Source organism: Mizuhopecten yessoensis, unplaced genomic scaffold, assembly GCF_002113885.1.
Source record: "Mizuhopecten yessoensis strain PY_sf001 unplaced genomic scaffold, ASM211388v2 scaffold7069, whole genome shotgun sequence".
In the NCBI taxonomy this organism is placed as follows: domain Eukaryota; kingdom Metazoa; phylum Mollusca; class Bivalvia; order Pectinida; family Pectinidae; genus Mizuhopecten; species Mizuhopecten yessoensis.
In genome coordinates, this window is record NW_018406865.1 from 45,230 (window position 1) to 63,311 (window position 18,082).

The following is an 18,082-nucleotide window of genomic DNA, read 5'->3' on the forward strand; positions in this document are numbered from 1 at the left end:
TTTGGATTTCTTACACAAAATGTTAATGGTAGAATTGATAATGAGATACTCATTATAATTAAACAATATGTATATAAAATGCGTTGTCTTCATAGCTCCTTAAATATAAATGCATTGGTTAACACAATAAAAGACTACCATAATATACAAAGATTTATAGCAAATAGCAAAGGAGAAACTTATAGAGAGAAGTTTGAAAAGGAATGGAAAAAATGGGAAAAACTTCTTGTTTTGTAAAAATAATATTCTGATAGCTGTCTCCTGGGCTTTGGAAATGAATTATAAAATCAATAATTTTCTTCTATTACACTTATCCATACATTCATCAGCTTGAGCTCAAAAATATAATAGTCCATCCCCACCCTCTCTCTCTCTCTCTCTCTCTCTCTCTCTCTCTCTCTCTCTCTCTCTCAACTACCTACTCGCTCCAATGGCGTAGCAAATAATTATTCGGAGTGTATGCTTACCGAGGGTCGAGCGTCCTAGGCGCATAGCGACGGAGAAGGTGGAGGGTATTGGAGGGAGAGTTCCCCCTACCGTAGTTGGAAAAATCAACTAGGTCATAGAAGGAATCTCCCGTGTTCTAGATCTGATTATTAACAAGTAAAGCCCGACTTTAAAAAGTATGTACTTCACTTCGTAGATTTTTGTTTACATCACCCTTCGAGTCAATGTGCAAAGACATAAAAAATACTTTTCAAGAAGTTTTTTGTTAATATCTTGTTAAGATCAAAAAAGAGTTCCTGAAATTTTTAGTTTTACACCACTGCACTCTCACATTCCTACTTTCTCACACAGATCATTCGCCCTCTCACACACCCAGTCACAACCTTCTCTCTCCCTCTCACACACCCACTCACAACCTTCTCTCTCCCTCTCACACACCCACTCACAACCTTCTCTCTCCCTCTCACACACACCTACTGCCTCTCTCACACACCCACTCACAACCTTCTCTCTCCCTCTCACACACCCACTCACAACCTTCTCTCTCCCTCTCACACACACCTACTGTCTCTCTCACACACCCATTCACTCACAATCTTCTCACTCTCTCTCGCACACCCACTCACTCTCACATGCACCTTCTTACTCACTCACTTTCATACACCTTCATTCTCACATCAAATCAATCTTTCTAACACCCACTCTCATACACCTTCTCACACCTACTGCACTCTCATAAAATTTCTCACTCACACCCACTGCATTCTCACACGGACATCTCCCCCTTCTCTTCTCACACATCCACTCCCTCTCACAATCAATCTCTTTTATATGCATAGTATACCACCAATCAGAAAACAGCCCTCATTAGCAAGTAGTATCCAATCAGAGATGACCCCAAAGTAGGTTCCTCCAATATCAGAATACAACTGCCGATGCAGCAGTCTCCGATAAGAGATGACCATGGACTCACACATGTAACAATATACAGTCGAGCAACGAGACAAGCTACATTAAAGGCCAATCAGGGGTTGGGGAGCTTTGATTACACATCAGCACATAGTTGAGCACTTCTGTGTTTAAAACAGTAACAGTAACACTATGAAAACGTACAGTATCTATATTAAATAAAATCAATCTATGCAGGTGTCCATTTTTCAACATTAATCATCATATTACAACCTCATTTTACTATCAATCAATTTAAAGAGAAACATTTCAGCGCATTCAGAAAATTACATTTTAATTATGTTTTAAATGGTGAAGTAAAACATCCAAATTTGATAAATTTAAGTTTATCACAAGGCGAATAAGATGGTAGGTAACTCTACGTTTGTTTTATTCTCTATTAGGTAGACCAGTAACAGTTAATCCCTCTCAAGAGTACCGCTACTTATCCCTGCAATTATCGCTACACGAACTGATTACTGTTCAGATATACGGTCAACCGACTATCTCACTAAACGCAATATTTTTGTTGGTGAAGATAGTTTTATTGACTACGAAGCAGCACAGTTTATAGTATATACATTGTAGCTACCACAGGGGACTGTAACATGACCCTTGTCTCCCCTATAGTATAAAGCTACCACAGGGGACTGTAACATGATCCTTGTCTCCTCTATATTATATAGCTACCACAGGGGACTGTAACATGAACCTTGTCTCCTCTATAGTTTATAGCTACCACAGAGGACTGTAACATGACCCTTGTCTCCTCTATAGTATATAGCTATCACAGGGGACTGTACATGACCCCTGTCCCCTCTATAGTATATAGCTATCACATGGGACTGTAACATGACCCCTGTCCCCTCTATAGTATATAGCTATCACAGGGCACTGTAACATGATCCTTGTCTCCTCTATAATATATAGCTATTACATGGACTGTGACATTATCCTTGTCTCCTCTAAAATATATAGCTACAACAGGGCACTGTAGCATGATAATTTACTCCTTTATATTATATAGCTCAGCTTGAAGTTATATTGATTGTAGTTGATGCTGGCCCGAGGATTTCCGTGATTCAGACTTGAATGTTTAACTTCTCTTTCGGATAAGAACAGTATTGATATCTTTATTTGTCGATTGATGATTTTACCCATACAACATTTATTTGATGATGTCATTACTTGTGCAGAAAATATGTGAAGAGCGTGTCAGAATGGGTACACGTAATGAATAGGATATCGGATAGGCTGTGCCACTGTGACGTACCACTTCACGTGACCTTGTACCAAGTCCAAAATATGCAGATATAGATGGGACGTCACCTGGCCTGTCCATCATGTGGGTACCGAGAGAGACGGGGTCTCGGTGACTACACGTTTTTTTCATCACATGACCATAACATATATAATTATGAAAAATCGTGGCCAAAATCCTTTAAGCTTTACAAAATGTTCATAATTAGACGCGAATAAACCAAATCAATCTGTTTTAATATTTTGGTAAGTTTTAAAGGATTAATACGAACTATAAACTGTAGGTAACACAACTTGAACGATAACATCAATCGGCCATTGGTCAGTGTTAATTGATCTGTTGTAAATGGTATAAATGTTGACAAAATATATTACTTTATTGTCGACTGAGACCTATATATTACGCATGTAATATAAATGTCTCTGTTGTCAGGTAATAATTTAAGATTGGACGGATTGATGTTTTTTATTTTTGAATAGTCGATCGAGTCTTGTAATAGGTATAGAAACTGGCAAATACCAGGGTAAGAAAACAGAAATAGAGTTTGTTTTTGTGTGTCTTAAATGATATAGACAATTAATTTCATTTTGTTTTAAAATGTCCATTTTTTGCCGATTTACACAGGTCCTTTAGCAATCCTGGCAAAATATCTAAAAATTGCCAATAGAAAACGACAAAATGTAATGAAATGAAATAACACGACTTGTTGACATAATTATCTCGACAAGTCGTGTTTCCGTAACGCGACCTTAAATAACACGATGGCAGAAATATGCCACCATACGAATGCAATACAGCGTAGTATATACGTCTCTGATGACATCGATACCGCCCAACCCCTCCCCCACACACTGTTTGAATCTTGACGGAACTATAAAATACATAAAAAATACATAAAGCACATACAGATATAATTATAGCGTAATTTCAAATTAATAACAAGGACGTCTCTGCGTCCACAGGGACCCGAGAGGCTTAAATCATCTCTCGGGTGTATTTGGAAGGAGGGGTGGCATTTATTTCGAGAGATGATGTTAACCACTAAAATATCCTCAATTCTCAAATCTAGTTAATCTAACGGTATGAATATACGTTCAAACAAACCAACTGTGACAAATTCCCGANACCCGAGAGGCTTAAATCATCTCTCGGGTGTATTTGGAAGGAGGGGTGGCATTTATTTCGAGAGATGATGTTAACCACTAAAATATCCTCAATTCTCAAATCTAGTTAATCTAACGGTATGAATATACGTTCAATCAAATCACTCATACAAATGCAAATGTGTAACTTGAAGAACAGCAATGAACATGATTAAGCGTAACAGGGTGTATAGAATGCATACATGTATGTTGTGTTGTAAGATGTATGTCAAGATAAGGCTCATATAACTAAAGTAGCACTGAGGAGAATATCAAAAGAATTTTACCTGTTTGAGATCCAAGTAGAGAAGGACGATTTTAAGAAAAAACAATAATTACACGGAATTCGCTTGCAGCATTTCAGTTGAATTTGTAATATAACTCATCACGTTTACTTGTTTTATAAATATAATGATATTAATATCCAATATTTAAAAGTTTTCAATTCTATCTCATTTTGAACATTTGCTATCACCTAGTTTGAAATAAAAACAAACAATTACAAGTACATTAGTTAGTTTGGGTTGTATTGTTTTCCAACAAATAGATCAATATTTTTTTTTAACAACAAATTCAGAATTTGAAACTTCAAAAAAATAAAACTTTCTAGATTTGTTGATATCGAAGAACCATTGTTCAAGATTATTCCCGTAACGTTATCTTGAAATGATATTTGGGGAAAATAAAGAATTAAAAAAAAAGATAAGTGAAAAACCACCAACATCAAATATACTTTTAATCTTATGAACTCATATAAAGGAATGTGTTTCTGCGTCGTGTAGATTAACTGATTAGGTGTAAATAAGTAATGTACTGCTGAGTTTCAAATGCATGTCATTAGAAGATTAATTCCATTTGAACACGAATTATCAATAAACACAAAATATTGGCGGAAAAATCATTGTTCCAAATTATATTTTATTTTAGTGCTGACGGGGAAAATACTACCTATGAGTACATCTGCATCCGTCGCTGTGCAAATAACACGCGAGCTCTGTAAAGGTAAATAGAGGTCAGAGTTAGGGTCAGAGACCGACTCGCTTCCGCGAGCAAGTACATTTAAATCTTAGTCCGTTAAATATGACTACTATGAGATGCGTTTAGGGGCGTGTTTAAACCAAACGGTTTGTGTGCATTTGCGTTGCGTTTACGTTGAGTTTCAGTTGCGTTTCGGTTACGTTTGCGTTCCGTTTCCATTGCGTTTGCGTTACGTTTGCGTTTAAACGGACAAGAAAAACGGTCCATGGTCTGTATTTGAAAATATTTAAAAAGAATCTGTTTTGGAGGCTTAAAACAATTTTATGATATTAAAAGAAATTGGACTATAACAACCCAGCCATTGAATTGCAAGTGAACTTTAGAATACTAACATTATCATAAATAAACTGAAAACTGAACAAATATAGGTCTAATAAGCATTATACTGTTTCAGAACATTTACCGGAATATATTGCGAATAGCAGACTTTTTGGAAGTTGATTACGACGAAACTTTTCTACGAAATGTAGAAAGTACTGTGACATTTGAAAACCTGAAGAAGGAACATGAAACACGTGCTGGTGAAACCACAACTTGGAATCACCATGGAGATAATGGGCGGATGCCAATTTATAGGAAAGGTATATTGATTAAATTGCATTTTTATATATATTTTTTTATAATTTAATCTTGCTTGTAACAAGCATTTTCATTGGCTTAAAAATTTATGTTATAAGCCCATAACGTAAATAATTTCTAAGAGAAAAGTGGATTTCCACAGGGATTGTGTATAGTAGATTAAATTATAAGGTTTAACTTGAATATATTTTTCCATACTATGGAGCTATAACACAAAAAACCGGAGTGCACTCTCATCATAAACCGATTCCTTAAATATTTTTCTCATAATTAATTAATAATGCATCAGACGTTTCTGACAAGTGATACAAGTATTGGATTTTAATATATGAAAACATGTCCAAATATTGATAAAGAAGTTAGAAAAACTCAAATCAATTGCGTGTAATATTGTGGAATATTTAACAACAAATATAAATGATGAAACACAAAAAATAAGGAAGGGATTAGATAGTATCGAATGTTGGGTTGTATATTCCAATATGATATACAAAGAAACCCTTCGTATATCTATTATTTCATCTGAAAATGGAATGTGCTTCGTGTCTGCATCACTGCCGACAGCAACGTGGCTGGCCACAATAATTCAATTATGTAAATTAGATAGTTTCTATGAGCGTGCAGTTATTTGTTACATAAACCCTAATTTTCATTTCTTCTACAATCCACACGCTTAACGTGCTAATCTGTTAGTTTTGCTTAGTTGTGTGCCGCAAAAACATAGATATTTACTTGACGAGGCAAACATGTAAAAACAAGACCCGTACCAATCGCTTGTTTGGAAGAGCGTTGTGTTTAATTTATTTGATAAAACAGAACATGCATGTACGTGTCTGTCACCTGATACTTCATGATTATTTCAAATTAAAAGTAACGTTTCATCGCCAACATGGTAGAACACGTAAAAAATAATATTCACGATCTCCAACGCATTGTTTTGTGAAACTATTATTAAACATTAATTTGCATGAACATATTAAGGAGATATGTTCTACATCTGTTGAAATGTTGCTTATTTTACATTACCTTTATAAGGTGGTAAATAGTATACTTTTCCTCATCACTTCCAAAATACAATTAACATTGTTAGAAATTCAATGTGACACTTTTATTTCATAATATTAAATAATTTGTTTTTATTTTCAATTCAGGGATTGTTGGTGATTGGAAGAATGTCTTCACTGTGTCACAGAATGAAGTATTTGACGCTGTCTACAAATCGAAGATGAGTGACATGGGAGTCGATCTTGATCTTGTCTACGAGTGAATTAATTATATATTTGGTCATAAGTGTTTAATTTTGGTTTTTGCCACATTTGTTCATTATTTTACGTTATACTCTCACATGAACCAACAATACTTGTAACTAACGGAATACAGATGACTGACAGAAAGGATAATCAAAACTGTATATCATTCTTGTAGATGTACATGACCATGTGATGTGTGACGTCATTGAAAAAAACCATGCGACAAGTTGTTCATTTTCCATTTTGACACGCCTACAAGTTAAAAGCTTTTTGCAATTTATATGTTGTCAGCGTAATTGATTTTTACTTGTACTTTTACCGGAATAATATTATAGCATGTGACATCCAGCAATATCAATTTCTGAAGGAAGCAACACTTAAATCACTCTGTAAAGTCTGCATTAACTGCACGGAACGCAACGTCAAGCTCGCATATACAGTTTATACACCTGACCTCGTTCTGAGCACGATTCTCGATCTGAGTACTATTTTTGGACAAACCCCCAACTAACACAGACATTTAGAAATGCAGTATAAATAGGACAGTGAGGAGCAAAATTCAAAAGCATCTGAGTCTCAGTCCAAACTGTAAGGAATTTTACCGGGTATGTGTGTTTTGAGATATTCTAGTTGGAATTATTTTAATTTTCACCTGTACATGCATTCAACACCGCTTGTTCAAAGATGCAGGTTGGTGGAGACTAGAGGTGAGTTTTATAGTCGCCATCACGATTTCGTAGGGAAATATTTTATTTCTTTGTATGTATTGCCAAGTTTTTGGTATCAGGACGTGTCATAACTTTGATTTGACCTAGATTTACATGGCGGGTGTCGTCGACGAAACTGAAGACGCTGACCCTTCCGGAACACCTTGTTTTATTATCCTGGTACTTTTTCAATGGTCTCCATTTAAATATTTCCTTTGCTCATATTTTGCCTTAGTTTCATCAATTTTGAGTTGGAATTTTGGTTTTTGAATATCTTGCGTTGATGTTTATAGTATTGTTCAATCATATATATAATAATGTATTAACACAAGAGTTTCGAAATTAAAACGAAGCTGAAGTTGCTTAGACAAAACCCCTGGAAGGCTATTAAATCAAATTAATATTTCATAACAAAACAGCTGAAAGAATTTCGTTATTTCTTGTTTTGGACAAAAATCAGATAAATTAGTACCATTCAAAAAAATTCTTATCGGCATACAATTATTTAAAACATGCGTTCATATGAATATTTTTTTTCCCTAGATTTTTTTTTTATCAAAGCAGTGGTCTATATTGATAACCAAAGGAAATATAGTACAGAAATAAACAAAGAATAACATAAAGAAAATATAGATATATGTGTACATGTATATGTTGAATTGTTCAGGATTTCCAATTTCTAGGTGATTTATATTCTTCTTTGCATTTGTTTTGTTTAATATATCACGCGTTTAAAACATAATGGAAATGTATAATTTTAAAACAGGTTAAAGCTTAACATGTGTCTTATTGATTCTCACTGGTACTGTTGATATTGAATGCAACTTTTAATAAATTCTTTAACTCATGTGATAGCCTTGGTCTTTTTTTTACATCATATTTGATATAATCTATTAAAGTACAACTGTAATAAGAAGCAAATTACCATCACATATGACAGATCCGGATACTGGTCTTAAATGACATTTACGACCCTTTCAATGTTGATATGCCGCATACTTGTCCTATATTCGATTAGTAGGTCAGAATAATGACTAGTCATCACTAACCCTCCGGAAAATAATAGTTAAACATTTAAAGGTCGTACACGGTTGTATATCAATATTAAACGACGTTGAAAATAGGACATATTTTCTCACATAAAATACTATTTTTTTAAATTTCAAACGTATATTCTTACAGAGAGATACATAGACAATTGTGCTCCAAACTCAGTGATCTCCTTTATTCGAGACAGTTTGTTTGTCAGTGTGTCAGTTACGACCTTTTACATGGACTGGGCGGTATAAAGATCACGTGACCTTTTTATGTTACACACACATCAGTAAACTTTTGTTAAATCGATCTTGTGTGACACACGACGCGTTTTACTCCGGACGGCTTATATTAGTAAGTACAGTTCACGGTAACGTAATACACGTAATGTAATCTAATTAATATTTCAACAAAAAGTTAACATAAAATTGAGTTATAATATCAAGATATTATAAGTCAGTTATAATATCAAAATGTTACAGTCGGGATTATCATAAAAATGATCTCTTTGGATAATTTCTTTTTGATAAATGACTTCAATATAAAAATATATATTTTATGGCAGAGGAAATTTCTAAGCGAAAACTGTCTTGCCATCGGAGTAAAACAAATATCCTTTTCCGACATAGCAAGCTCTGCTTCCGTAATTTCTGTCCAAGCCGAAAGATCGTGTTTGCTTTGATCAGATTTAGTACCGACTGTGTCCTTACTGTTGGACTGATTATGCATCCTGGTAATCACGGGCACGTGAAATAAAAATGTTTGAAATCCAATAAGATTTTTAGACTGATCAAAAAGAATAATGAATACGAATAAACAATTTATTGATATTTTTATGATATTCCTTTTTTTTACATCATTTCATATTGAACACCTATAAAAATATGAATTGAACAGCGACAGTTGGTAAAAAAAACAACAATGTACCATCAACAAGGAACTAATCAACAAGACTGACGACCAGGGAAATACCATTTTATTCAAGCGTTACCAGGGACGACCATTCCATAAAAAAAATCCTGGTAATGTTTGTGACCAGCTGGACACTGTAGCGTCTCTGCGATGTAGACCTGATGATGTGTTACTCTGTACATTTCCTAAATCAGGTAAGTTGGACAGAAATTTCCTAACAGATATACATCGGATACGCGTATGAATACTCAATAACTACCATCATACCCATTTACATATGCTTCAACCTTCATTTTTATGACTGTGTGCGCCATGTACAATTTTGTTACAGCGGTCATTGAGATGTTTACAGCAATATATTATGATATATCAGTATGTACCATGTTGTAATAACCCATAAACTACAATCTGAACTTCCGGTACATTCTTACTACAAAGAAGTTATATGATTTGCTATATGTTATAATATCATATTTAAATGAATTAATTTATTTTGTCATAATCTGAATCGTAAATAGGTATTAACACGTTATCTTTATATAATAAATTGTTTAAATATTTGTCGATATAAAAGTGCAACCTCTATCCATAATAGTTATTTGCCATTGTAACCAACAAAATGATGGTAATTTGTTTAATAACAATCAACAAGTGTTAATTGGTTCTGACAGCCAGTTGGTATTACTTTGTAACACCTTTATTTCTCCCCTGTCCTTTTCCCCTTTTATTGGAATTTTGACACACATTTTTCGTCTTATGCGACTTGACAATTTTATCGACAGTGACTAAATTTACTCATTAAAGATGTAAAAGCATTGGTGTTAATATATTTTCTTTAATTGATTATGTGTATGTATGTAATGCACGTTCGCTTAGAATACATCTAAAAAATAAATAAATTGTGTACATTTAATGGGACATGAAAGTTGGACAGAACTACATATCTATTCCCTCGCATTAGTAATTCTCGTTCCATGAAGTACGCAGGTTTACACATATATGACCATAATATTAAGACATTGCTTGCCAAAAAATAAAGATACATGTATCATCCCAAGCTTGACTTATCATATGCAAATAATTTGTATTTAAAATTAAATTAAAGCTCCATTATAGGTACAAATTATCACCTGATGGAAAGGTTCATTATGCTAAGGCACACAAACAGAGAATATGAGAAAGTTGGAATCAATTTTTTTTGTAATACTTGTGATGGAATTGTGATATGTACGGACCTTACACTTCGTCAGAGATTGTATATTGGAGAAATTGGGGGTTATTAGGGATTCGTGGATACTTATAAACACCTACATATTCATTGGGACATTTAAAGCTGTAAACCATTGCAGAGATCGAACGGGATATACTGATGTCGACGTTTCATCAGCTGATGTAAAGACTGATAATGTAAATTTGTTATATCTGTACATCATACGACAGCTGTAGAATATTATGAACTGCTGTTACCTACTTGTATTACAAGAACATCATCTCCAGAGCATGCCTAGTAGTATCGGCAAGATAGATGTTTTGATGTATGTCGTTCTCTTCGCAGGCCGGACGATACGAAATAGGGATAACTTATCACAAATAATGGTAGGATTATCTAAGGACATTTTCAGAGTCATTTAGAAGAATGTTTCATTGTATTATGAAAGCAAACGATTGTATTATTCTTGTTTTGACATTTAGATGTGCAGACTATATATCATAACGAGATACTAAGTCTTAATATAATTCGTGTGTCCTCTACCAACTGCAGATTGAAACAAATATTGAATTTCCCACTTTTCTGCTGCTTCTGATGCATATTTGTATCCTGTTGTTGATTTTAGAAAAAAATACCTTTTTATCAAAATTGATGTTTCAAAGTAAAAAAACCACAATGTTATTAAAAACAATTTAATACAAACATAACATCATGTTCACTTTTAATGGATGTAGGTTTTTAATGTGAATTTAATGGTAATTGAGTGTTTGACACACAATTGCACGGTTGAGATATACAAAATGTAGCATTATTTTGTACAAGCATGTGTACTTCTTAATCAAATAAATTCCGGCACAGAAACTTTAAGTTATTATCATTTTTGGAAAATACATATTAGCCTAGCATGTGAAACACCACATTAACAAGCTATAAAGTTGGAACCGTGGAATCTGTTTACAGACATATAATGGAAGTACCTACATTGACTTGTATCTAGACAAATTCTACCCAGTTATGTATACAAAACAAAAATGAAATAGTCTCAACGGGAACACGTAGATAAAATCGAGAAGCCGCCGCAGGTGGACTCGGTACTTTATCTACGTGCGAGTAATATCTTTAACGTTAAAAACCATGTAGAAAGATGTTAAAAAAACAATAATATACGTTTAAAATGATGTTGTTATCCTCACAATATATTTTCGCTGCAATTGTATAATGATCATGATTTTCTTACGTGAATCACCTTTGTGTGCATACTATATCCAGTTCAGGACATCACCTGGCGCGAGCAGACGTTCTTATTTAGAAAACAAAACGTTCCCGAAAGGGAAATTCATTCTCAAGTTGTTCTGTAGTTATTTCAAGTCGTTCTCAACTTCTTCTTCAGAATTATCATACTGACAACTCATGATAATGAATATAGAAGCATATAGATGATAGATATACTGTTCCCCTAGGAAATCTCTTCACCTCTATGGAGCTGCCCGAATCTCTTGTTTTATCTTTCATAAAATATGCATTAACTTAACTTCGATTTGATAAAAACAAATAGAAATCAAATATGTGTTAATGCTGGAAACTGGTGATCTTTTTAAGGTACACACTGGGTATTCAACATGGCCAGGATGATACAAACGAAGACCCTTCAATACATCGGGACTCCAATGGTGATTGAATTTGATGATGTTGGAGTGCTTAACGAAATGTCGTCTCCTAGGATGTTTGCCACACATCTTACTTACCCATTCATTCCTAAGGTAGCAATGGAAGGAAAACTTAAGCTTATCTACGTGCTCCGGAACCCAAAGGACGTGGTTTGCTCATATCACACTTATATGTGTAACATCAAAAGCACCAGTTACGTTGGCAACTTTGATGGATTTCTGAAAGCCTTCCTAACTGAAGAATGTAATTTGTTATTTTAATTTAAACGCTTCGCTTACGTTTTGTTTTGTTTAAGTTTTGTTAGAATAATGACAACTCTTTTACAAATTTTATAAAATGACTTCTTTTTACGAATTACAATGCCACAGTCGATTTGAAAGATTTAAAAAAAAATAATTAATGAAGGTATATCATGCGGTGGATCATGGTTTACCAATACAAGAGAATGCCGCGGTGTGTGATAATCCGAATTTGAAGATAGTGTTTCTCAGGTTTGAAAATCTGAAAAAGGTAAAGTACCACGTATTAGTCACTGAAAATCAGTATAAAACAATAAGCAAAACGATATCACATGTCTCTGGGTCACCTCTGTAAGTTAGGGACTGAGAACATGCATGTCATACTGCATGATCGTAACAGGCAACTTACGTAGGACACAACCCCACCCTCCACCCTCCACCCTCCACCTCCCCACCTCCCCACTCCACCCCCCTGAAAAATTTGGGATTTGCGTTTGTGCCCTGTACACAAAGGCAAGCAAAAAAACAAATATGTTCCACCTGTTAAAATATTTGAGATCTTTGTATTTCTTCTTACTTATAACTACATTTTGTTTCTAGCTCCCTGCTTGGCAATTCCTCACTTTCGGATTTGATATTGAACGTTCAATGGCAACAACTGGTCCATCCGTTATCAGTTACCGGGCGGAATGCTGTGCTTGGTACAGTGTACCTTCGACATGGATTTTCAGTGAGGTAGCACTATAAAGTGGGCATCATATCCGCACTGAGGCAAATATATCAACGTACCCTGTCTCCATCACATATACACTAAACACATTGGGACACGTTCTTAAATAACCTGAGACGTTGAGAGGTTGTTAGACTTGTACAACCAACGTCTGTCTCTGTGTTCGTACCATTTCTTATGAATCTGTCCGTGTGATCCTTTCATAACCTCCTTTCAGAAAACGTTTTTTCCCCTTTTTGTGCTGTATCTCGATAAATTGTGCAATCTCTCGAGGGCTGAACATTGTGCTGCCTTTACAAAAAGACTTTACTGACTATTTTCCAGGATATTATCTATCTATCCTGACTCCAATAGTTGCCATTCAACCTTTCTTGAAAATATGGTTTTTCCAGAACGATATATCGACGATGAATCAGCGGTGGTTATCTACACACCCCTGTGTATGAATAGCTTTCCGCCTTTCTCTTCCCGCCTTCTACATATTCATCATGGTAAGCATTCTCTTGATCGGCTCGTCTGCTTACCTTTGTCCAACGTCTGCTTCGATTCATTTCCAAGGCCTCTGTGCTGGGAGCCCTCTGTACCAAACCTACAATGTACACGTAGAACAACCAAGTACGCTATTATTGCTCCCTACAAAATTGTTGTTGATCATATATCTGAAAGACTTCAGACTAGCTTTTGTATTAGTAGGGGATCGTATGGAAACCACTTCAACAAACAGAGGTCACTGAAACATAGGTTCTGTCTCATGGATTATCTCGTGCAACCAAAACTTATATACTTAATTTATACCGATGTGGCTAAATATATCTTGTATTATGATGTTTCAGGACCTGTGTCAGAATATCTTGCGTATAGCAGACTTTCTGGAGGTCGACCACGAAGAAACCTTTCTACGGAATGTGGAGCGCACTGTTACATTTGAAAATCTTTAGAAAGTACATGCTGCATGTGCGGGCGAAGATAAAACATGGAAACACCTCGGAGATAATGGAAGGCTACCAATATATAAAAAAAGGTTCTGATTATTATGTTTAACAAGGATTAAGAATGTTTAAACAAACGTTTTCATGGCAGGATCAATTTGAATGGATTCTGTCAAAATTCAATATGAATAGTTTAAAAAACTGATGCAAGATAAATGTCATCGTGTTACAATGCCACAATACGTACATATATTCATAATGTTTCATGATAAAATGTGTCTTTATACATAGTTTGTTTCCCCCAGTGTATTACACGATGACACGCTTATCAGCCGTAGATTAGGGCAACGGTTATATTTTAAAATGCAATTATTATATATTCAGTTCTTCAACTAATATGATTCTAACAAAATGTTAAAATGAGAATAACATTAACAACTTTAACAATTGTTTAAATATTATTACTTTCTTACATTTTATGGATGAATGACTATAATGACGAACAAGTATATATGTGAAAGGTGTCCTTTCATCGTTTATTAATATACTCACAATTTAGAGCAAGTCTTGAGCTACGATTTATTTTAAAAGTTAACAATTTAATCGTGTGTGCACAAACAACTTTCCCTTAGATTTTCAAACAAATCTAATTCTCAGAACTCAAAAGTATAAATATGAACATATTTGGAAAATCTAAACAATGGTCCCAGGATTGTATCAATTAAATATTAAAAAAACATATATATAAATATGTATATACCATATTTCTTGTAAGGTTGAAGGATATTCTGTTAAATTATTACCCATTGTATTTAAAATTACAATAATATTCGAATAAGGTAGTAGCAGTTTTAAGACCTAAGCTTATCTGAAAATCAATCGTTTTAAAGTCCCGGCGTTCTAGTGCCGCCCTATACACATATACCTCTGCATTTCATCAATACTCGACAGATGCCCTTTGAACTTTATGTTAAATATTTTCATGGTTACACGTTATTGTTATATTCTATTCAATAATTGCATACATTTGTTTTCAACCTTTTTTTCTAACTTTAATCTAGGAGTTGTTGGAGAATGGAAGAATATGTTCACCATGAAACAAAACGACTTATTTGATGCCGTATATAAAGAAAAGATGACGGACATGGGAGCCGACCTTGGTTTTGTCTACGAGTGAATTTAGTCGCGCATTAGGCTACTGGTGTACAAACTTCAGTTACATAGTCAAGCACTGCATATCAATTTTTTATAATTATGGTTGAGCGTCATTTGATGCTGTCTCAACGATCTTAAATGAGTTTATAGTTATTTATGTGATCAGCCTATTTTTATTTTTTATTTTTTTAAACTTTGTTAAAGTAAAGCAATATTTTAAAATTCTCATTGTCATCTGTGTTGTTTTGTAGCAATTAAAATCAATTGGAACATTTTTAATTAGTTCTCCGTTCTTACCTAGAGTATCTCAATCATGAAAAAATCGCTGCTTTAGAAAATCACATCGATAATAATTAAGAAATGGTTTAATGCACTCCACCAATAAGTGACTGATTGGCATTTGCAAACTTTGTGTTTTGAACAAGTTAATCATTCATATAAAATTAAGTTTCTAAAATACATGTTTCCAAATTTACTGTAAATTAACACTTGAATGTACCAGAAATCGAAAGTTTTCTCACCGAATGAGAACATGAAACGTTAATTTGATAAGCTTATATTTTATAACGTATCAGTGTATTTTCCTAGATTATCAGTAGTTGTTTCAAATTACGATAACAAGAGTAAGCAAATCATGAAGACATTAACGTGATGCTGCTAGTTAATCGGATGTAGAAGAGATGCTACATAGTCGGGTGCATGTTTTTTTTTTGTTACGAAACAATTTATTTTCTAAAGGTACCGAAATGAAGTTCCAACTATGATTGCTTGTTTCTTGTTTCTTAAAGAAAAGCGACACATGCCATACCTAACCTAATGATCAGATTACTCCCTAACTTTTTGTACTTATATACTAATACAATATTACGAGAATGATTTCACAGATGGCAATTGTTCCACTGGGTGAAATATTCTCGTTTACAAAATTGTCTTTGATTATTTTTTTCTTTGAAATGTTGCACTATATAATAATAAACAATGGTTACGGTTTTTATTTCTCTATCTAAATAAAAAAAATAAGGTCGTGACCTTGACCCACTTCACTGCCGACATTGCATTGATAAATAGGACATTTAACTAGCCAATGCAAATATCGTGTTTGCGAGTAAAGTAAATATGGTACTTAAAATACATCGATCTGTCATGTAAACTCTCGGTTAAAGATTTGTGTAAATTAAAACAAATTCGTATGATTTTGTGTCTATAACAATGTGTGTTGAGTGAATCAACAATTATGAGCTTAAGATAATACGCGTGGAATGGTAACCAGTGACATAGAGGATTTTAAAAGCTCAGATTTGTTAAACCTGATTTAGCGTCATTTCTTGTAGACCCTTGATCAGTGCTATTCATTTGGTAGGTTTACACCTATTGCAGTTGACAGGCCCTGCAATTAATACATATATATGTACACTGTCATTTTCTAACATGTAAAAAGTCCTGGTCTTAACGTAGGTGCTTTCAATTAAATACCAATCATTTGTCGGGTCGTTATACCCACGCGATAAAGTGAGGTTGGAATTCCCATGAAACTTTATATAATGATATAAACCCGGGCTGTACAAATGTTTAATTAAATCACTAGATAATAGCAGTAACAGTTGCTTCAATATATATCCGGATTTTATATATGTAAAATAGATCATTATATACTGTCAGTAATTAATATAACATAGGTTCTGTTTTATTTACCAGGTTTTCATAAATGTTAAATAGATCACTAGATAATGACAGTGACAGCCGTGCTATAATATATGCTATAATATATACGTAGATTTTATATATGTTTTAATAGAGCACTAGATAATGACAGTAACAACCGTGCTATAATATATACCGATGTTTTATATTCTGTTTTAATAGAGCACTAGATAATGACAGTCACGCCGTGCTATAATATATACCTAGATATTTAATATTTGTTTTGATAGATAACAAGATAATGACAGTCACGCCGTGCTTTACTATATACCTGGATTTTATATATGTTTTGATAGATAACTAGATAATGACGGTAACAGCCGTGCTATAATATATACCGATGTTTTATATATGTTTTAATAAGGCACTTGATAATGAGAGTCACGCCGTGCTTTAATATATACCTATGTTTAATATATGTTTTGATAGAGCACTATATAATGACAGTTACGCCGTGGTTTACTATATACCTGGATTTTATATATGTTTTGATAGATAACTAGATAATGACGGTAACAGCCGTGCTATAATATATACCGATGTTTTATATTCTGTTTTAATAGAGCACTAGATAATGACAGTCACAACCGTGCTATAATATATACCGATGTTTTATATATGTTTTAATAAGGCACTAGATAATGAGAGTCACGCCGTGCTTTAATATATACCTATGTTTAATATATGTTTTGATAGAGCACTATATAATGACAGTTACGCCGTGGTTTACTATATACCTGGATTTTATATATGTTTTGATTGATACCTAGATAATGACAGTCACGCCGTGCTATGATATATACCTATGTTTTATACATGTTTTGATAGAGCACTAGATAATGACAGTAACACCGTGCTATGATATATACATAGGTTTTATGTATGTTTTGATAGACCACTAGATAATGACAGTCACGCCGTGCTATGATATATACCTAGGTTTTATATATGTTTTAATAAGGCACCAGATAATGACAGTCACGCCGTGCTGTAATATATACGTATGTGTTATGCATGTTTTGACAGAGCACTAGATAATGACAGTCACGCCGTGCTATAATATATTCCTTGGTTTTATATATGTTTTGATAGACCACTAGATAATGACAGTCACGCCGTGCTATGATATAT

At 33.9% G+C, this 18,082-nt stretch overlaps 1 protein-coding gene across 1 annotated transcript; it reads left to right on the top strand.

The window, feature by feature from the left end:
- Positions 1-4,892: 4,892 nt before the first annotated feature.
- Positions 4,893-6,682, top strand: LOC110453045 (sulfotransferase family cytosolic 1B member 1-like). The gene is made up of 3 exons (XM_021501864.1): positions 4,893-4,922; positions 5,231-5,417; positions 6,567-6,682. Exons 1-3 carry the CDS (start codon positions 4,893-4,895, stop codon positions 6,680-6,682), a joined length of 333 nt encoding a protein of 110 aa, XP_021357539.1.
- Positions 6,683-18,082: the final 11,400 nt, after the last annotated feature.

Excerpts from the sequence above, each read along its gene's own strand:
- LOC110453045 (XM_021501864.1), top strand. The coding sequence starts at position 4,893 with ATGCGTTTAGGGGCGTGTTTAAACCAAACG. Across the intron at positions 4,923-5,230 it reads GGGCGTGTTTAAACCAAACG|AACATTTACCGGAATATATT; the intron begins GTTTGTGTGCAT and ends ATACTGTTTCAG. Across the intron at positions 5,418-6,566 it reads GATGCCAATTTATAGGAAAG|GGATTGTTGGTGATTGGAAG; the intron begins GTATATTGATTA and ends TTTTCAATTCAG.